The sequence below is a fragment of the Equus quagga genome, chromosome 22, assembly GCF_021613505.1.
Source record: "Equus quagga isolate Etosha38 chromosome 22, UCLA_HA_Equagga_1.0, whole genome shotgun sequence".
Lineage (NCBI taxonomy): Eukaryota > Metazoa > Chordata > Mammalia > Perissodactyla > Equidae > Equus > Equus quagga.
The window spans coordinates 5,165,902-5,188,538 of NC_060288.1; the positions used below are offsets into that span (position 1 = coordinate 5,165,902).

At 33.3% G+C, this 22,637-nt stretch overlaps 1 protein-coding gene across 1 annotated transcript in view; it reads right to left on the minus strand.

The window, feature by feature from the left end:
- Positions 1-22,637, minus strand: part of ADAM2 (ADAM metallopeptidase domain 2) — a 135,674-nt gene that overhangs the window by 72,180 nt on the left and 40,857 nt on the right. The window contains exons 9-11 of the mRNA XM_046648810.1: positions 5,058-5,129; positions 4,458-4,624; positions 3,321-3,402 (exon numbers count right to left, since the gene is read on the minus strand). Of these exons, the coding sequence (XP_046504766.1) occupies positions 3,321-3,402; positions 4,458-4,624; positions 5,058-5,129 (321 nt within the window). The remainder of the gene's footprint in view (positions 1-3,320; positions 3,403-4,457; positions 4,625-5,057; positions 5,130-22,637) is intronic.

The following is a 22,637-nucleotide window of genomic DNA, read 5'->3' on the forward strand; positions in this document are numbered from 1 at the left end:
ACATGTTTCAGTTATTTTGTTTTCACACATTTTAGATTGGATAATTAGCTCACTGATTTTCAGTGTTGTTTATTTTCTGCAAAATTCATTAGACACTAGTTTCCTTAATTATTCTGCCTTTACTCCTCCACTCCTCAAATTTTATCGTGAATTATTTTAGTAATATCTTTAGATATTTAAATTTCCCATCACGATCTCTCCTATATTTCAACAATGTCTTTGGCTTAAAGTTTACTACGAATACTTGATTTTAATTTTATTTTTTATTTTTGTTTAGTATATGACTAGAAGTGACTCGGCAACTTGTCAAAAATCATTTGATTATATACATCCTAATGTATTTTTAGATTTCTTTTTTTGTTACATTGATCAGTTTATCTACACTGTAATATCTTAATTACTGTAGTGTTACAAGAAATTTATATCTTCAACTTTTCCAAATTTCCAAACTTGCTTTATCTATTTTCTCCTTTACATTTATATTTAAGATTTTAGTATCAGCTTATCAATTTTTACCAAAAAAAGTCTGATGAGATTTTGATCAGGACTGCATTGACATCTCTACAATATTATAAAGGACAATTGAATTTTATATGAATGGGACAACACTTCAACAAAATTCTGTGTACATTACATCTTGTTCACCACCCGAAAACTAATTATAGTCCATCCCCTCACATGCGAGCCTAATCACCCCTTTTGCCCTCCCCCCTCCCCACTTCCCCTGTGGTAACCACCAATTCAATCTCCATAGAGAAGATGTGGTATTTATACACGAGGGACTACTACTCAGCCATAAGAAATGATGAAATACGGCCATTTGTGACAACATGGATGGACCTTGAGGGTATTATGCTGAGTGAAATAAGTCAGAGGGAGAAAGTCAAATACCATATAATCTCAATCATAAGTAGAAGATAAAAACAATGACCAAAAAAAGCAATTTTTCTTTATAATATTTTCATTTCATTGTTGGTGTGCATTTTAATCTCCTCTTTTTTGTAATTTTCATCTGATAACCCACTTTTTTCCCCTCCTGCCACATTTTGCAGCATAAGGAATCATGAGGAGACTCCAGGAAGGAGTTCCTGGCAAAGGCACCTAGTTGAACTGCTAGTGGCTGGAGACAGTGTTCTGTGAATATATATTCTGAAATTTGTCTCTGTTGTGTAATGTGTTTTCTTCTGAAGTTTAATACTCAGGATCTACATAGTCCATGAACTGAGGTCGACAGATAACATGTCTGGTTATTTTAATGCATAAAATCTTTGAGGCCAAGAACTAGCTTGTGTCAGTTTCTGTGAGCCAGCATACTTGTATCATGACAGGTGAGCAGATGAGCGCAGACATCAGAAATATCCTGCTGCTTATTCTTACTTGCCTCTGTTCACCCCAAAACTACCTGGGGTTATGGTTTCACCTATAAACTGTTAGAGTAGCATTGGAAGAGTATAGTTCCTAGATCTTATTCCACAGCCCTGAGGCATTAGGTAGGCAGGGTGGTGGGTGTTTAAACATCAGAGGGCACAGCTTCAAGTGTTTTCCTCAACAGCTCATTCCTGTGAACATTGGCTGCTGCTGATGTTTCCGGTGAAAGGTCAGGCAATGCTTAGCACAATGAAGCATGGAGAATAAAGAATACTAGAAAAGCTCATCTCTGACTGTCCTCTCACTACAGAGGCCACTGCCCTCTGTCCATGAGCCACACACTTTCCAATCAACAACGGCATTTGCTTTCCCTTGGTAGTTACCAAGAGAAGAATGAGTTCTGCTCTCATTTTTGTTAATCAATGAAGGTCCTGCTCTATATGTCTTAAGATTTTTCAATGTTGTATGTGACTGGGTAAATTAGGCAAATTCCACCTTTTGAAACTAGTGTTAATCTGAAAACAAGAAATCAGTTCAAGATGCAAAGCGTTTATTTGGAATCAAAGAATTGCAATTTGTAAAAGTAAAGTGTACCAAGCTATCAGGTGAGTCTGCTTTTATTAAGGTTTAGGAGGAACCAGGAAGGGTTGATTTGAACCCTCATGGGAGAAGGACAATAGTTCGAGGGTGTGGCAGTTTCTCCTTGGCTGCAAGCAGTGATTAGTGCCTTGTTACTGGGGCAGGGAGGGATCTTCCTTCCTCGTCAAAGCAGGAGATAAAAGTCCCCTGCGATTAATGTTCCTCCTTGTCAAAATAATTCTAATCTTCTTTCTTCCTAGGGTTACACAGGCTGGTACATCAGGGAGAGCCTTCCCTTCAGGGCTTCCTGACTCCATTTTAATGAGGTTTCCTTTATTCATTTTCACACTAGGTAATGACTTGCCCATAAATATAAGCCATATTTTCCAAACTATGATTTCTGAATTTTAAAAATGAAATTCGTGTCTCCATTTGATAGATTCATCTGTTTATATCCTCACTTAGCTTCTCTTGTTCACTGAAACAAGTATTGTGCATTGCCTCCCTCAAACTCCAGCAGACATACAAAAAATTTTAAAAGTCAAGTTCACTATGTCAGAATACCCATAGCATTATGAAATAGGGGCAAAAACATAGCAATTTTAAATACACTAAGATTTTCTACTAAGATAATGCTGATTAGGACATTTGATTCTGTTATTCTTCACCTATGCCCCATAAACCACTTCAAGGCAACTGATAAATAGTTTAAAAAGTTTTTTTTTTTTAAAGATTGGTACCTGAGCTAACAACTGTTGCCAATCTCTTTTTTTTTCTTTTCTCCTTTATCTTCTCATACCCCCCGTACATAGTTGTATATTTTTAGTTGCAGGTCCTTCTAGTTGTGGGATGTGGGACGCCACCTCACCGTGGCCTGATGAGCAGTTCCATGTCCATGCCCAGGATCCGAACCCTGGGCTGCCGCAGCAGAGCACGCAAACTTAACCACTCGGCCATGGAGCCAGCCCCTAAAAAGTTTTATTTTAATCTGGTTCATAATTATGTTAGCTACATAAATTTTTTAAAAATTCAAAATTTAAGCTCGAAATTAAAATAAATTAGTGATTATATATTGAGTATATGAAAAATTCATGAGGATTTTATACGACTAAAATACATCACAGTCAACTTTTTAAAAAGGATATTTTGAATTCATGAGAGGAAAATGGTAAAAATTTTATATGTATTAAGTTTGATTAAGACTTCTTATAGGTCAAACATTTCTATCAGCAACAGAGACAAAGAACCCTAGAATCACCATGCAAATTTTAACATACTTAGAAATAATAAAATAAGAAAATATTTAACTATATATTAATCTAAATAGCATTCTATTTATACATCTTAGCCAAGCAAATTAAACCATACCATACCAGAGCAACAGCTCCTCCATACTGTCTCTCACATATCTTCCCATGAAAGGTTGCACCAATATAATTTGACTTTTCTCTGTAACTTAAGTTTTAAAAAAGGATCATAATCAAATAATTATGTAAAATTAAGCACAATTAATATTGAATTTGCCTAATACAATGTTTTGTTTTGTGCGCTTATATAATAAATTCATAGATCTTTCCACCCCCATTAGGGTAACAAATCATAAGAAGCGACTGTGTCAGCTTCTGTTGAAAACAGTAGATTTAAAAACAAATATTAGAAAATGTATTCTCATATGGAATTTTTAGAAAATAACAAAGATTTTTTTTGTATGTAGTGTTTTTTAAAAATTAAAGTAATTCCTAAAATATCAAAATAATAAATAAAATTCCTTAAGATTAGAGTGCTAAGGTAATGTAGTTGATAAATGGGCAGAGTCACCTTATGAACTGAAGGCTCCCCTTAAGTAGATAGAATTAGTCTGGCACAGCCATGCAAAAGTGCGGCATATTTGTAGGACAGAAAATAATTTGAAACATTATAATTATATATATATGAATTTTATGTAATATAATAATATATAATATATAGGCCCTGAATATTGATAAGAGAAAACAAAGAGCTTATATAATAAAGAAGAGGCTTATATTTTTAAAAATGCAGCACAATATGAATATGGCACGTTAGAGATATTAAAATATACCATAGTGTTTTGATTTCCTTGTTATTTTTGTTATTATTTTATGGAAAAAAAGCATAAAAAGAAGCTCAAGTTACTATATTCATAGCATTCAGGTATGTTTCTTCAGATAGATATTGTTACCATTGTATGTATAGTTAGGGACATTTAATGATATATACTCTAAGAAGGCATATGGTAACAAAATTGAAGGAGTGAGGTGTAACTACAAACAATAAATAGACTACAGTACTACAAAAAATAAATAGAATAATTGATATCAATATTTCTGCCATAAGACCTGTGTTGTAAAAACTAATATTCACATGATGTTGTATGTAAGAAAAAATGGCAAAAGATTTTTTTCCCTAAAAGCTTGACATCCTGATGATATCCATATCAAATTGGATATGTTTTCTTTGTGTAAGATTTAGTAATGCCAAGATATGCTTACACGAGTAAAAGTGCCACATCATGCGGACGCAAAACAAGATAGGATCTTTTCCATTTTAAAAATCTGTGTAATAATTCATTAGCATCTCCGGTTACTGAAATTTTGTTTTCATCTATCCAAAGTTCCAATGAAGATAGAATTATTGTAACATTAAATGAAGTAAAGATCTAAAATAGGAAACATCGAGAAAATATATTCAAACATCATGGTTTAAATAAATTTGGCAATTTATCTGTGAAAATAAACATTATACTGATGACAAATATTAAACAACTGAACTGTAAGTCTAGATTGGCTTTTATAAAGTATATTAGTAAGTAATAAATACTGCTAATAAAACAATAATTAACATTTTGAAATGCTTATACTTAAGCAAGCTCCATTCAAGTGCTTTATTTAATCTAATCTGCACAATAATCTAAATGGGTATATACAGTTCCTGTTATTCCTATTAAACAGTTAGAAAACTGAAATTTAAAATGGTTGTATGACTTTCCCTATTTCACATAACATGTGTATTCAGGCAGTGTCATAAAAGGAAGTATTAGAATTATTTAAGTAACACAAGTGAATCAAAAGTACTAAAAAGTGGACACTTACGGCATTGGTCAGTCCAACCAACTGGAAAACTTTTTGAGTGACAATAGCTGTATCAGAACCCAGATGACTATACTGAAAAAGATAACGTTCTTTTAGACCTATATATATGTTGCTTAATATTTAATGACTACTACTCTGTCTAAAATTTGATATAATGAGTTAAGAAATTTTTTAAATTACCAATTTATTAGTTTTTAAACATTATTTATTATTATAGAAATAAAATATACATTCAGTGTGGAAAATAGAAAATCTAAAAAATTCCAGAGAAACACTACAAATTCTTTCAAAGGTAGAAGAGGAGGGAACATTTCCAAATTCATTTTGTGAGAATCAGAATTACCCTGATACCAAAATCAGACAGGGACATGACAAGAAGAGAAAATTATAAACCAATATCCCTCATGAACATAGGTGCAAAAATCCTCAAGAAAATATGAGCAGACAGAACTCAACAGCACAGTCAGAGGATCACACACCATGATCGAGTGGAATTTATTGTAGGGATGCAAAGATGGTTCAAGTCAGTCAGTGTGATACATCACATTAACAATATAAAGAATAAAGATTCTATGATCATATCAATGATGCAGTAAAAGCATTTAACAAAATTCAACATCCTTTCATGATAAAACTCAATAAATTGGTTATAGAGGGAACGTATCTGAACATAATAAAGGCTACATATGACAAACCCACAGCCAACTTCATGCTCAATGGTGAAAAGGTGAAAGCTTTTCCTCTAAGATCAAGAACAAGATAAGACTGGTCACTCTCACCACTTTTTTGTTTATTTCTTTTTAATTATTTATTGAGGTCATAATGGTTTACAATATTGTGTAATTTCAGGTGCATATTATTATATATCATTTTCTTTACAGGCTGCATCGTGCTCACTACCAATAGTCTAGTTTTTATGTGTCATCATACATATGTGCCCCTTTACCTCTTTCACCCTCCCCCTTTGGTAACCACTAATCTCTTCTCTTTATCCTTGTGTGTGTTTATCTTCTACGTATGAGTGAAATCATATGGTGTTGTCTTTCTCGTTTCACTTAACATAATACCCTCAAGGTCCCTCCATGTTGTTGCAAATGAACAATTTTGTCTTTTTTATGGCTGAGTAGTATTCCATATATATATGGAATTGCTTGGGTGCTTCCATGTCTTGGCTATCATGAATAATGCTACAGTGAACATAGGGGTGCATAAATCTCTTTGAATTGTTGATTTCAGGTTCTTTGGATAAATACCCAGTAGTAGGATAGCTGGATCATATGGTATTTCTATTTTTAATTTTTTGAGAAATCTCTATCCTATTTTCCATAGTGGCTTCAGCAGTTTGCATTCCCACCAGCAGTGTATGAGTTCCTTTTTCCCCACATTCTCTCCAAAATTTATTTTTTTTGTCTTGTTAATTATAACCATTCTCGCAGGTGTAAGGTGAGAACTCATTGTGGTTTTCATTTGCATTTCCCTAATAATTAGTGATGTTGAACAGTTTTTCATATGCCTGTTGGCAATCTGTATATCTTCTTTGGAAAATTTTCTGTTCATATCCTTTGCTATTTTTTGATCAGGTTGTTTGTTTTTTTGTTGTTGAGTTGTATGAGTTCTCTATATATTATGAAAATTAACCTGTTGTCAGACATATAATTTGAAAATATTTTCTCCCAGTTTGTGGGTTGTCTTTTCATTTTGTTCATGGTTTCCTTTGCCTTGCAGAATCTTTTTAGTCTGATGTAGTCCCATTTGTTAATTTTTTCTTTTGTTTCCCTTGCCTGCTTAGACATGGTACTTGAAAGTATACTGCTAAGACTGATATCAAAGAGTGTACTGCCTTTGTTTTCTTTTAGATGTTTTATGGTTTCGGGTCTTACATTTAAATCTTTAATCCATTTTGAGTGGATTTTTGTATATGTTGTAATATAACAGTCTACTGTCATTCTTTTGCATGTGGCTGTCCAGTTTTCCCAACATCATTCATTGAAGAGAATTTCCTTTCTTCAATGTATGTTCTTGGCTCCTTTGTTGAAGATTAGCTATCCATAAATGTGTGGTAGTATTTCTGAGCTTTCAATTCTGTTCCATTGATTGGTGGGTCTGCTTTTGTGCCAGTACCATGTTATTTTGATTACTAGAATTTTGTACTATATTTTGAAGTCAGGAATTGTGATCCCTCCAGCTTTGTTCTTTTTTCTCAGGATTGCTTTGGCTATTTGGGGTCTTATGTTGTTCCATATAAATTTTAGGATTCTTTGTTCTATTTCCATGAAGAATGTCATTGGGATTCTGATTGGTATTGCATTAAATCTGTAGATTGCTTTAGGTAGTATGGACATTTTAACTATGTTTATTCTTCCAATCCAAGAGCATGGAATATTTTTCCATTTCCTTATGTCTTCTTCAGTTTCTTTCATATCGATTTTTTTCAACAATGTCTTATAGTTTTCAGTGTATAGGTCTTTCACCTCCTTGGTTAAGTTTATTCCTAGATGTTTTATTCTTTTTTTGTGATTGTAAATGGGATCTTATTCTTTTGCGTGTGTGTGAGGAAGATTGGCCCCGACCTAACATCTGTTGCCAATCTTCCTCTTTTTGCTTGAGAAAGATTTTCATTGCACTAATATCTCACCAGTCTTCCTCTATTTTATGTGGGATGCCATCACAGCATGGCTTGACAAACAGTGCTAAATCCATGCCCAAGATCCAAATCTGCAAAACCTGGGCTGCCAAGCAGAGTGTGTGAACTTAATCACTATGCTACAGGGCCTGCCTCAATGGGATTGTGTTCTTGACTTCTCTGTCTCCTAGTTCTTTATTAGTATATAGAGATGCAACTGATTTTTGTAAGTTGATTTTGTACCCTGAAACTTTGCTATTGTTGTTAATTATTTCTAATAGTTTCTGCCAGATTCTTCAGGGTTTTCCATATGTAGAATCATGTCATCCAGAAACAGTCAGAGTTTTACTTCTTCTTTTTCAATTAGGTTTCCTTTTGTTTATTTTTCTTGTCTAATTGCTCTGGCCAAAACCTCAAGTCACTCTCACCACTTTTACTCAATGTAGTATTGAAAGTCCTAGCCAGGGCAAATAGGCAAGAAAAAGAAATAAAAGGTATACAAATTGGAAAGTAGAAGTAAAACTGTCACTACTTGCAGAAGACAAGATATTATATATAGAAAACCCTAGAGACTCCACCAAAAAACTGTTAGAACTAATTTAAAAATTCAGTAAATTTGCAGGCTATAAAATCAATATGCAAATACCTGTTGCATTTCTTTATACTAGTAACAAAATATCAGAAAGAGAAATTAAGAAAACAATCCCATTTAAAATTGCATCAAAAAGAATCTTATATTACACACCTATCTTACACCAAACATAAAATATCTAATAATAAATTTAATGAAGGAAATGAAAGACCTGTATAATGAAAACTATAAGACATTGATGAAAGAAATTAAAGAAGACACAAACGAATGGAAAGATATTCTGTGTTCATGGATTAGAAGAATTAATATTATTAAAATTTAAAAGCAATCTACAGATTCAGTGCAATCTGTAACAAAATTCCAATAGCATTTTTCACAGAAATAGAACAAATAGCCCTAAAATTTGTAGGGAATCACAAAATACCTCGAATAGCCAAAGCAAATTTGAGAAAGAACAAAGCTGGAGGCATCATGATCCCTGCTTTCAAACTATAGTAATTGAAACAGTATGGTATTGTCATAAAAGCAGACACATGGATCAATGGAGTGGAATAGAAAGCTCAGAAATAAACACATGCATAATGGTCAAATAATTTACAACAAAGGAGCCAACAAAATACAATGGAGAAAGGTAAGTCTCTTCAATAAATGATGTTGGGAAAACTAGAAAGCCACATACAAAAGAATGAAACGGGCCACTATCTTACACCATACAAAAAAATTAACTCAAAATGGATTAAATCCTTCAATATAAGACCTGAAACCATAAAACTCCTAGAAGAAAACACAGGTGGAAAGCTTCCCATCAGGTGGCGATGACTTTTTGGATTTGACACAGAAAGCAAAGGCAACAAAAGCAAAATTAAGCAAGTGGGACTACAACACACTAAAGAACAAATGAAATTTTCAACAAAATGAAAAGGCAACCTACTGAATGGCAGAAAATATTTCCAAATCATATCTATGATAAGGGGCTAATATCCAAAATATATAAAGAACACATATGACTCAAAAGCAAAAAAAGCAAACAATTTGATTAAAAATGGGCAGAGGATCTGAATAAATATTTTTCCAAAGAAGACACAGAGATGGCCAACAGGTACAAGGAAAGATGCTCAACATCATTAATCATCAGAAAAATGCAAATCAAAACCACTATTAGATATCACCTCACAACTGTCAGAATGGCTATTATCATAAAGACAAGAAATAACAAGGATTGTCACGGAAGTGGGGAAAAGAGACCCCTATGCAGTGTTTGTGGAAATGTAAATTGGTGCAGCCACTATGGAAAACAGTATAGAGGATCCTCAAAATATTAAAAGTAGAACTACCATATGATCCAGCAATTCCACTTCTGGTTATTTATCCAAAGAAAATAAGAACACTAACTCGAAAGGTAGATACCTTTCGAGCACACTCATGTTTATTGTTGCATTATTTACAATGGCCAGGCATGGAAACAAACTAAGTGTTCATCAGTGGAAGAATGGATAAAGAAAATGTGATTTATTTATATATATATATAAATATATATATTAGCCGTAAAAAGAAGAAAATCTTGCCATTTGTGACAACATGGATGGACCTTGAGGGCATTATGCTAAGTGAAATAAGTCAGACAGAGAAAGACAAATACCATGTGATCTCACCTATATGTAGAATCGAAAAACAAAAAATAAAACAAAACAAAAAAGCAAGCTCATAAATACAGAGAACAGAGTGGTGGTTGTCAGATGCATGAGGTGGAGAGTGGGTGAAACGAGTGAAGGTGGTCAAAAGGTACAAACTTCCAGTTGTAAAATAAATAAGTCTTGGGGATGCAATGCACAGCGAAGTGACTACAGTTAAAAATACTGTACTGTATATTTGAAAGTTGCTAAGAGAGTAGATATTACAATTTCTTATCGTTAAGAAAAAAACTTGTAACTATATGTGGTGATGTATGTTAACTAGACTTGTTGTGGTAATTCCTTTGCAGTATATCCAAATATCAAATCACTATGTTGTACACCTGGAACTAATATAAGGTTGTATGGCAATTATACCTTAAATTTTAAAAAGACACTACAAATAAGATATAGTGTTACTATAAAATAGTTAATAATAGTTGTTGAAAAAAATGTTAGCTTTAAACTATAAGATTTAAACAGGAAGAATAATGAATGTAGATTGACTATACTCATTCAAAGCCATGCCTTCCTGAAACTTTATTTAAAAATTATAAAAGTTATCAATAGAAAAATAAAGGCTCACAAGAACAAAAAATAAAAGAAAAACAAAGACAAAATTTTGAAAATGAAGAACAGATAAATGGTAAATGATTTGGCAGATTTAAGAAATTTGAATTATAAACCAGTATATTACTATAATTCACCTTGAAAACCCTAAAATACTGCCATTGGCTACGTCGGTTTCTCTGAAAGTCAGAGAAGTTTGCACTAAAAGAAGATGGACTGACTTAATATTTGTTTAAGTAGTTAATGCTAAGAAAACTCCTAGAATGGCCATGTGAAAGAAGGCAATCCAAAATGTTACTTACTGAATGATTCCATTTATACAACATTTTGGAAATAAGAAAAAAGTCTAGAAATGGAGAACAGATTAGTGGTTTCCAGAGATCAGGGAAAGCAGGGTGAGGGAGAAGTGGGTGTCACTATGAAAAGTAAATGCAATAGATCCCTGTGATGCAATTATTCTGTTTCTTGACTACCAATGTTAATATACCAGACGTAATATCGTACTATAGTAGTTAAGATGTTACAAATTGGAAAAAAATCACTTAAAGGATACATAGAATCTCTGTATGTTCTTTTCTTGTTTTAATATATATTTTATTCATACTTTACCCAGTAAAAAACAACAACAACAACATTATTGGTAATACATATATAGAAACAACACAAATCCAAAAACACATAGAAATAAGTTAAGATGAACAATCAATAGTTTAAGCACTCTATGTCAACATTTGAGAAAACAAAGCTATGGTAAATGTTTCAAATCCAAATTTAGAACCCACCAATGCACATGTAAGAAAGAAGACCAAGGACATAACTTTTGGACAGCAGATAGGGCAGAAAAGTCATCAAAGATGTTACCGGGTGGTTAGTTGTTTAAAAGTGTGTTAAAACTAGGATAAAGAAAAGTTACAGATCCTTCAGGATTGGGTGAAAGAACCAGATAGTTTGGGAGATTCAAGAGTAAAAACTCTAAAATAAAAGTTTTTGCCATTGGTACCCATAAAATTCTAAGTCCTGAGGCCAATGGATCCATCACAGACAAGGACTTCTATATATTATTACAACAGCATGTGAGTATACAATTACTTCTAATAAAAAGATAAACTTAAAAAGCATTGTAGAACTAGAAAATATCCACTTATGACAAAAGGAGACAATACAAGAGAAAAAATAGTTACAAAATATAGAAAAATAGTTATGAAACGTAGAAGAAATCAAAATGGCAGACATACATACAAACATATAAATAATGGCATTAAAAATGAATGGAAAAATCACTTAAATCAAAACAACAAATCAAAACCACAATAAGATATCACCTCACACCCACACCTGTTAGAATGGCTATCATCAAAAGGACAAGAGATAACAAATGCCGGAAAGAATGTGGAGAAAAGGGAACACTTGTGCACTGTTGGAGGGAATGTAAAGTGGTTCAGCCACTATGGAAAGCAGTATGGTTGTGTGGAAAACAGTTCTGTTCTTCAAAAAATTAAGAATAGAACTACCATATGATCCAGCAATTCCCCTTCTGAGTATTTATCCAAAAAATACAAAAACACTAAGTCAAAATAATATATACACCCCCACGTTCATTGCAGCATTATTTACAATAGCCAAGATATGGAAACAACCTAAGTGACTATCAATAAATGAATAGATATAGAAAATGTGGTATATACATATACAGTGGAATATTATTCAGTCATAAAAAGAATGAAATCTTGCCATTTGTGACATGGATGGACCTTGAGGCCATTATGCTAGTGAAATAAGTCAGGCAGAGAAAGACAAATACTGTATGATCTCACTTACATATGAAATTTTTTAAAAAACAAGCTCATAGATACATAGATACAGAGAACAGATAAACAGATTGGTGGTTGCAAGAGGTGGGGAATGATGGGCAAAATGGGTGACAGGAGCAAACAGGCAGAAACTTCCAGTTATAAAATTAATAAGTTATGGGGATGTAATGTACAATATGGTGACTATGGTTAATAATACTGTATTGCACATTTGAAAGCTGCTAAGAGAGTAGATATTAAAGGTTCTCATCATAGGGAAAAAATATTTCTGTAACTACGTGTGGTGATGAATATTAACTAGACTTATTGTGGTGATCACTTTGCAATATATATAAATATTGAATCATTATGTTGTATACCTGAAATTAATTTAATGTTGTATGTCAATTATACCTCAATAAAAAAAGAGAGAGAGAGAAAAGAAAACTATTCTAAAGTTTTAAGCAGAGCATTGATATAATCTGACAAGTTTTAAAAAGATAAAATTGTCCTGGCTTTAGGGCGAGCCTTGGTGGCATAGCCGTTAAGTTCACATGCTCCACTTCAGTGGCCTGGTGTTCACCAGTTCAGACCCTGAGCATGGACTTACACACTGCTTAACAGCCATGCTGTGGCAAGCATGCCATATATAAAATAGAGGAAGATGGGTACAGATGTTAGCTCAAGGCCAATCTTCATGAGCAAAAAGAGGAGGATTGTTGGCAGATGTTAGCTCAGGGCTAATCTTCCTCAAAAAAAAAAAGTCCTAGCTTTATCAGATTTCAGTATTAATTTTTTTGTCTTTATCAGATGAAGTGAAAGCTTTCTAAATAGTTTAGAACAGTGGTTCTCAGATTTTGGTAATGTCAGAATCCCCTGAAAAGCTAATAAAGAATACAGAGACCTAGACTTGCTGAAGTACAGCAGGGTCTGGTGTCTGTTTTTTTTTTAACCAGTTTTCCTAGGTGATTCTTGTTCATACAAAAGTTTAAAAACCACTAGATTAGAATATAATGCAATTATCTGTTATTTAGAAATTAGATAAAATGCAGCCATGAGCTCATAAGTTTCTGATGAGTTTTTCAATAATAGTCCTTTAATCATTTTCAGGTTTCTTCTGTGGTAAGTGATCTATTCAACAAAACTAAAACAACTGCACTCATAAATATAAAGAAAAAATTCTAAATATTAGTCAATAGATTCCAGGAATGTATCAAAAAAAATAACATGTGATGATGAGGCAGAGTTGTTTTCCAGTAAACTAAGGTTCAAAAGCAATGAAATAGGTAAACATAACCCACTATATCAACAAACTGAAAAAGAAAACCTGCATTGTCATAATAATAAATGCTGAGAAGGCATTTGATAAAATTCAACAGCAATTCCTAATAACAACTCAAAAAATGGAAACTAAGTAAAACTACTTAAATAAGATAAAGACTAGACACAACAACTCCAATATCAACAACTAAAGATTGGTAATCACCATTATTCTAAATGAAAAAATCTTTTAAATTGAAACCAGGAAGTATAAGGCATGCCTGCTATTCGCTTCACTATTTAACATGGTGAGGAAAATTTTCATGAATACAAAAACATAAGAAAATAAAATAACTGCCACAAATATTTGGAAAGAAGAAATAAAACTATGTCTTTGGGCTTATGATATGTTTTACACTAGAAAACCCATAAGACTCTAGTAAAACTACTGCAATTATTAAGAGAATAGAGTATGGAGGCTGGATATGGTGGCTATCTACAACAATTAATGTTTTCCTCATTTGATATGAAAAAAGCTCATTTACATTACTGAAAAATCTAAAGTACTTAAGAGTAAATAAAACAAGAAAGGAAGTAAATCTAAATGAAGAAAAGAGTGTTCTTTGACCACAATAGAATTAAATAAAAAAATCAACAACAGAATTTGGGAAATTCAAAATATGTGGAAATTATGCAATCAGTTATAAATAATCAATAATCAAAGAAGAAATCACAAGGGGAATTAGGAAGTACTATAATATTACTCAAAACACAATGTAGTAAAACGTACAGTATTCGGCTAAAGCAGTGTTCAGAATGCAACTTACAGGAAATGGTTATTTTAAAACAAAACAACACAAGCATCTCAAATTATTAACCTAACCTTCCACTAATGAAATTAGTGAAAGAGCAAACTCAAAGAACTCAAAAAAGGGAGATAGAAGAAATTAATAAAGATCAGAGAAAAATGATTAAAATATAGACCAAAAAACAACATAGGATATGAACAAAATGTAAAGTTGATTTTTTAAAAAAATATTCATATAGTTGACAAACATTTAGCTACACTGACCAGGAATATAAGAGAGAAGTCTAAATTACTAATTCAGAATGAAGGAAGGGCTACAACTACTGACCATAGAGAAAGCACCAGGATTATAAGGGAACACTATGAACAACAGTGTGGTAACAATTTATACAACTATGATGAAATGGATGATTCCTTGTAAGACATAAATTATCAAACTGACACAAGAAGAAATAGAAAACATAACAAATGAGAGGATTGAATATGCATTTTTTTAAAAATCACACAAAGAAAAGACTTGTTCCAGAAGGCCTCATTGGTGAATTCTATCAAATATTTAGAGAAGAATTAACATCAGTTCTTCACAAATTCTTCTATAAAATAGGAGAGAACCCTTTGCTACTCATTTAATGAGGTCAGTATTACCCTGATACCAAAACCTGAAAAGATGTAACAAGAAAAAAAAAAGACAAAGCCATATGTCTCATGAATATACATGTAAAAGTCCTAACAAAATACTAACAAACCAAAGTACACAACATATAAAAATGATTATACACTGCAACCAAGTGGAATTTACCCCAGAAATACAATGTTGGTTTAATATCTGAAAACCAATCAATGTAATTCAACATATTATAGAATAAAGGACAAAACCACATGATCCTTTCAATAGACACAGAAGAAGCATTTGACTAAATACAATGCCTATTCATAATTTAAAAAATTCAATAAACTAGGGATAGAAGGGAATTCCTTTAACCTGACAAAGGACAGTTATTAAAAACCCAGATAACATCATACTTAAAGGTGAAAAAATGAATGTTATTCCCCTTAGATCAGGAATAAGAAAGATACCTGTTCTTATTGCTTCTATTCCATCTTTCACTGGAGTTTCTAGCTAAGGCATTCAGTCAAGAGAAAGAAATAATATGCGTCTATCTAGGAAAAGAAGTTAAACTCTCTATTGACCAACAAAAAGATTTGTATATAGAAAAACCCTAAGAAATCCATTAAAAACTATTAGCATTAATAAGTGATTTTAGCAAAGTTGCAGGATACAAGATCAATAAACAAAAACCAATGCATTTCCATACACCAGCAATAAATAATATAAAAATTAAATTAAGAAAATAAATCCATTTACAACAGCATCGAAAAAACAATAAAATGCCAAGAGATAAATTTTTAAATAGAAGTGAAAAATAAACACTGAAAACCACAAAACATTGTTGAAAGAAAGTAAGCAAGACAAAAATAAATGGAAAGTCATCCCTGTGTTCATGGATTGGAAGATCTAATATTATTAAGATGGCAATAATTTTCAAATTGATCTATAGATACAATACAATGCCTATCAAAATTCCCACTGTCTTTTTTTTTTTGCAGGAATTGACAAGTTTATCTTAATATGTATACAAAAATTAAAGTGATCCAGAATTAAAAAATAATTTTAAGTAAGAAGAGAGTTGGAGGATTCATACTCCTCAATTTCAAAACTAACTACAAAGCTGCAGTAATCAAGACAGTGTGCTACTGCCATTAGATTAGGCTTATAGATCAATGAAATAGAATTGAATGTCCAGAAATAAATTCCAATATTTATAGTCAACTGATATTTGAAGAAGAGAGCAAAAACATATAAATGGAGAAAGATTGATGTTTTCAAAATTTAAAAATGTTATGCTTCAAATAACACCATCAATAAAATGAAAAGGAAATCCACAGATGGGTAAAAATATTTGCAAGTCATATATCTGATAGGGGTCTAGCATCCAGAATATATAAAGAACACTTAGAAGTAAACAATAAAAAGACAAATAACCCAACTAAAATATGTGTAAACAATTTGAATGGACTTTTCTCCAAATAAAACATGTAAATAGCTAATAAGAAAATGAAAATATTCTCAATATCATTATACATTGGGAAATGCAAATCAAAAGCACAATTAAATTCAATTCACACCCACTAGCATGACTATAATCCAAAAGACAAACAATAAGAAATATTGTTGAGGGGCCTGCCTCGTGGCGCAGTGCTTAAGTGTGCACTTTCCACTCTGGTGGCCCGGGGTCCACTGGTTCGGATCCCAGGTGAGGACATGGCACCACTTGGCAAGCCATGCTGTGGAAGGCATCCCACATATTAAGTGGAGGAAGATGGGCATGGATGTTAGCTCAGGGCAAGTCTTCCTCGGCAAAAAGAGGAAGACTGGCAGCAGACATTAGCTCAGGGCTAATCTTCCTCAAAAGAAAAATGTTGAGAATTTGGAAAAGTTGGAACTCATATATTTATACATTGCTGGTGAAACAAAAAATGCAGCAACCACTTTTGAAAACCATTTTTCAGTTCCTCAAAATGTTAAACATAAAGTTACCATATAACCCAGCAATTCTCATCTTTTGCATCCACCCAATAGAAATGAAAGCATATATCCACACAAAAACTGGTACACGTATAATAGTACTATTGTTCATAATAGCAAAAAAAGTGGGAAAAACTCAAATGTCCATCAACTAATGAATGGGTAAACAAAGGTGATATAGCCATATGACGGGATGATATTTGGCAACAAAAATGAATGAAGTACTAATAAGTGCTATAATTTGGATGAACCTGAAAAACATGATAAATTAAAAAGGGCAACAATAGAAGATGACATATTGTATGATACTATTAATATAAAATTTACAAAATAAGAAAATGTATATAGACAGAAAAAGTAGTTAATGATTGTTTAGATCTGTAAGGTACGGATGAAGGGAAAGAGGAATTGGGAGTGACTGCCAATGGATGCAGTCATTTTGCAGGGTTATGAAAATGTTCTAAAATCAGATCATTGTTCTGGTTGCACAACTCTGTAAATATACCAAAAACTATTAATTGTACACTTCAAATAGATGAACCTTCTGGAAGGTAAATTATATCTCAATAAACTTTAAAACAACAACAACAACAACAAAAGAAGCAATTAGACCTCTCCCCTTTCCTTTTCAAGGAGTTTGGTGACCGCACTTCTTCACTATAAGTTAAAACTGAGGGGTTTATATTCTTTCAAGCTTATGGTAAAGGGTCTCTGGACTGGAGAACAGTTAAGAGGCATTTCCCTAAAGAGGGAGTTTAAATACAATGCTTATAAGTTCCCCAATTAACATTCAAGAGACTTACTTAATTAATTTTGCCAGCCCAAAAGAAGAGACATAAAGATACAGACATCTGTGCTTACCCAAAGAAAGATCACAAAGAGATCTCCCTATAGTGAAGTCCCCACTTAAAAATCCCCATCGATGTAAACTGTTTTTAACAACTCAATCTTAGGACATAGTGGCATGTTCAATTGCTTCAAATTATGCACAGTAATTGAGCATGAACAGCCTTTTGAATGAAATAATTAATTTAGAAAGGTGGAGGTAAATTTTACATTATAATTAATTTTGGGAGTAGAGACAGGAATAGAAAATGAGATTGGACTGGTTGAAGAGAGAATAGTAAAAGAGGCATCAGGACCAGTAAATACAAACAACTCTTTCAAGAAATGTCAGAGATGAAAGCAAAATATAGATGTGTTAGCTAAGAGAAAGGAGACTGTTAATTGTTTTGTTTTTAATATGGGAGAATACTTACTTGCTGATGAAAACAGCCAAGCACTGATGAAAACTGATGATGTGGCTGGACCTTCTAGAGTCACATTCTTGAGTGGGTGAGCATTAATGTGCACAATTTGAGTTCTAATGTTAGATCGGAGGACCATTTCATCCATGGTAACACCAAGGAAAGCAGAGTAAATGATTAGATATCTGAGCCCAGTGTTTGATAAAGTGATCCTAGTTTGTGGACTTTGTCTCCTGATTTGTTCTATGTCATCAGTGAAATATGAGTCAGCAAGGTAACCAACAGAAAGTGGATGCAGCCGGCCCAGTGGCCCAGTGGTTAAGTTCACACATTTCGCTTCTCGGTGGCCCAGGGTTTGCCGGTTTGGATCCCAGGTGCGGACATGGCACCGCTTGGCAAAAGCGGTGGTAGCTGTGGTAGGTGTCCCATGTATAAAGTAGAGGAAGATGGGCATGAATGTTAGCTCAGGGCCAGTCTTCCTCAGCAAAAAGAGCAGGATTGGCAGTAGTTGGCTCAGGGCTAATCTTCCTCAAAGAAAAAAAAGTGGAAAGCATGGTGAAGTTTGGGGATTTATGAAATTAAAGTGAGAGCATTCTGTAATATTATGTGTTTTATTCTAGTTATGAACAGATTATTTGTAGACTTTGATTTAATCAGGTTTGAAGCTTTTCCAGGGAAGCAAAGTAAAAAATGGCAAGTGAGTTGAGGATGTTTGCAAGGGAGTTACAATAATGATGAACCATAGGATATATGATTCGTAAGTGAAGGACTGAGTTATACATGATGACAGTCAATGCAAAAGTGATAGGATTAATGGGCGAAAGGCTTGACGGCATAAACTGTTGATGCCTAGAAAGCAGGAAAGAGATGAAAATACAGGAGGGGGTAGTCTGCTTGAATATAAGAGTGTGGAAAAGTCATATCATAGTAATCATTGAGTTAAATGTATAGTCATGAGACTGGTGGCTGAAGCAAGCTGATAAATAGTACTATTGAACCAGAGAAGTCAAGGAATTGAAAAGTAAGAAAATTGGAAGGAACATTTATTTAAACATGGAAATTATAATAAATTATGATACAAATATTATTGGAAAGTGGAACAGTGACCAAAGTGCTAAACTCTTCAGGAAAAAAGTGAAAAAAATGCAAAACCTGCTTCCCATTCTTTTTGTTCCTGTATTCATGGCACTCTGTGGTGTAGTAAAGCATATTTCTCTATCCCTTGAATTGGAGCCCAGCCCATGTACTGTTTTTGTGTATTTGTAGTGATGATGATGTAAGGGGAGGCTTGTAAATCACTTGCACTTTGAATTTTGTCCTCCTTTGCTGTTTTCTTGCTGTTTTGGGGAACCATATCAACACCACTAGCATGCAAGAAGAAAAGTATAAGATTGTTGCTGACTGATGAGACATGATGTGCAGCAGAGATGAGACATGCCCACTGAGATGCTCTGTGGACCAGCCAGCCACAAGCAAAATCAGTAGCTTCCTAGAGATACATAAGTGAGGCCTGTCCAATACAAAATATTGTGCTGAGATCAGAATAAATTTAAGAATTATGAGCTAAATAAATAGTTGCTCTATTAAGCCACTAAATTTTGAAGTAGTGTGTCATGCAGCAAAGGCAAACTGACACACAAAAAGTGACACAGGAATCTATAAGTGACAACAACAACAAGGAATAGAAGTATAAATATATGAAAATATCTGATTTATAAAAATGGTTAAATAAAATACATAGCAAATGTGTGAAACTTCTAGGAAGAAAAGTTCATAAACTACTAGGGTATTAAAAAATAATTAAAGAGTGAGACTCCGAGATGGTAAAACGATGAGCTCTGCAAATCCTTTCCAGAAGAAGCAATGACAACACAAGAAAAAATGGTCAAGAAACATTTCAACATTCTGGAAATTGATCAAGGGCATACAAAAAAATTGAGAAGTATTTATTACAGGTAAACTAATAATCCTATGGTAAAAACAGCAGGAATCTGTGGCATTTTATCTGAGGCTGTCCCCATCCCCATTTCAAGTCATCTTGTGTGATAATTCTACCATGGTAGGTCAAGCCTTAAAATATAGCATCTTCCCTATCAGAGGAAGATGACTTGATTTGGAGCAGAGAAGGGGCAAAATTACTTTCCCAGATACATTGTCAAAAACAATAGTGATCTCTGTAGCAAATGAACATTAAAAGTCATTATCACAGCTTAACCTAGGTTGTGACACTGGTTATTTCAGGCAACAGACCAGAAGACGAGCCAGAAATCTAACATGGAGATGGAGGGAATACAACAGTCATAAAGAGTCTTGACAGCCTTCCCTATATCTTTAATAGTCTGGAAAATTCCATGCATATACGAGGTAGCATTCATGCTCAGGAGGGACTGCAAGGGGTTCAAGCTATCCATAAGGTCATGGCTGAACTTGAGACATTACTCACTAGTAGGGGAGATGTAAGAAAGTCCTGTAGAAATCAAAACCTGCCTGACTTGAGAACTGCCTGAATATTGAATACTTTTCCCAAACCACAGACAAATCCATTGCAAAGGGTAGAGGCCTTACTAGCTCAACTGTTGGAGCATGGTCTCTGATCAATTTTTGGCTGACCACTAAGATATGCTAACCCAAGTTCAACCACTAGGAATCCTGGATTACAAGTAAAAACAAGAATAAAAAAGAATAGTAAGCAGAGACATCAGTGATGACAGACTGCTTGGGAGACAGAACCTAGAGAATTAGAGAGAGAATCTACAGAATTACTCTAGCAAGGCATTAGATATTTAAACAAACAAGAAAAAACAGCAACAAAAGTTGCAAGAGGAGTTTTTAGGATCCAGAGTTGCAAAAATATATTATATAAATGTCCAGTTTTCAATAAACATATGACATACACAATAAAACAAAACAATGTTGTTCACATACAAGAAATGCAGTTATTAGAAACTATGAGGTGGGTCTTATTAGACTTAGCAGACAAAACTCGAAAGCAGGTACTGTAAACATGGAACTGAGGGGAACCATGATTAAAGAAGTAGAAGAACAATCACATTGACTCATAAAAAAGAGAATATCAATAAAGAACATAAATTGTGCATTATAATGTACAGCATGGTGATTATAGCTAATTACACTGTATCATATACTTGAATGTTGCTGAACATTTAAGTAAATCTTAAATTTTGTCACCACAAAAAAGAAATGGCCACTACGTGATGGGATGGAGGTGGTAGCTAATACTACAGTGGTAATCATTTTGCAATTTATAAAGGTATCAAATCAATATGTACAGTTTAAATTTACAGTTATGTGTCAATTATATCTCTATAAAGCTGGAAAAATAGAAAAAAGAATGAAAGTTATAAAATATAAAAAGAACTAAATGGACATTTTTGAGTTGTAAAATACAATAACTAAAATGAAAAATTTATTACAAGGGCTTACCAGTGGAAAGAATAAGTGAACAAGATGATCAATCAATAGAAATTGTCCAACATAAAGAACAGAAAGGAAAAACAAAAAAGTAAAGGGAACACAATCTCAGACACCTGTTTGCTATCATAAAGCAAACCAACATTTAGGTAATGGAAGGGTTAGAGGAGAGGAGAGAGAGAGAAAGTGGCAAAAAAAAAAAAAACTTGAGTAAATAGTAGATAAAAACTCCCCAAACTTAATGAAAATAATTAATCTATGCATTATATAGGCTTAACAAACTCCACGTAAGATAAAAATCAAAGACATTCACACACAGACACATCGTAGTTAAGTTACTGACCATCAGGCATATGAAGAAAATCTTTAGAGAAGAGAAAAGTGATCCATCACAACAAGAGAGGCACAACAAAGTTAAGAGCTGACTTCTCATCAGAATCAATGGAGACCAGGTGGGGTGAAAAATTCACTGTGCTAAAAGAAAATACTCTCAATCAAGAATTCTATACCCCACAAAACTATTCTCTAAAAGCAAAAGCAACAGAAAGCCTTTCCCAAATTAAAAAAAAAAAATCATTGATACCAGAGCTGCCTTACAGGAATAATACAGAAAGGAATAATAATAAAGAAATTCCTTCGGGTTCAAAAGAGATAACATAAGACAGTAACTCATAACTACACAAAAGTAATAAAGAACATTGGTTAATGGCGATTGCAGAGATAAGCATAAAACACAATAAATGCCTTGTCTTTTCTTCTCTTAAATCAGTTTAGAAAAACAGTAATTAAAATTTCAACCTGTATTGTGGAGACTTCTGGTTCAGACAAGATGGTGTAGACTCATCTTCCCCCATTCCTCTCAGCTTGGAAAAACTATAAAAAACTATAAACCCTGAAACAATACAACAAAAAATCATAGGAGGTCTCTAAAAGGTGGAAGTAGAAAGGTGTCGGTACAGGGATGCTAGGAATGGAGGAAAAACGTAGCTACCCAGCAACTC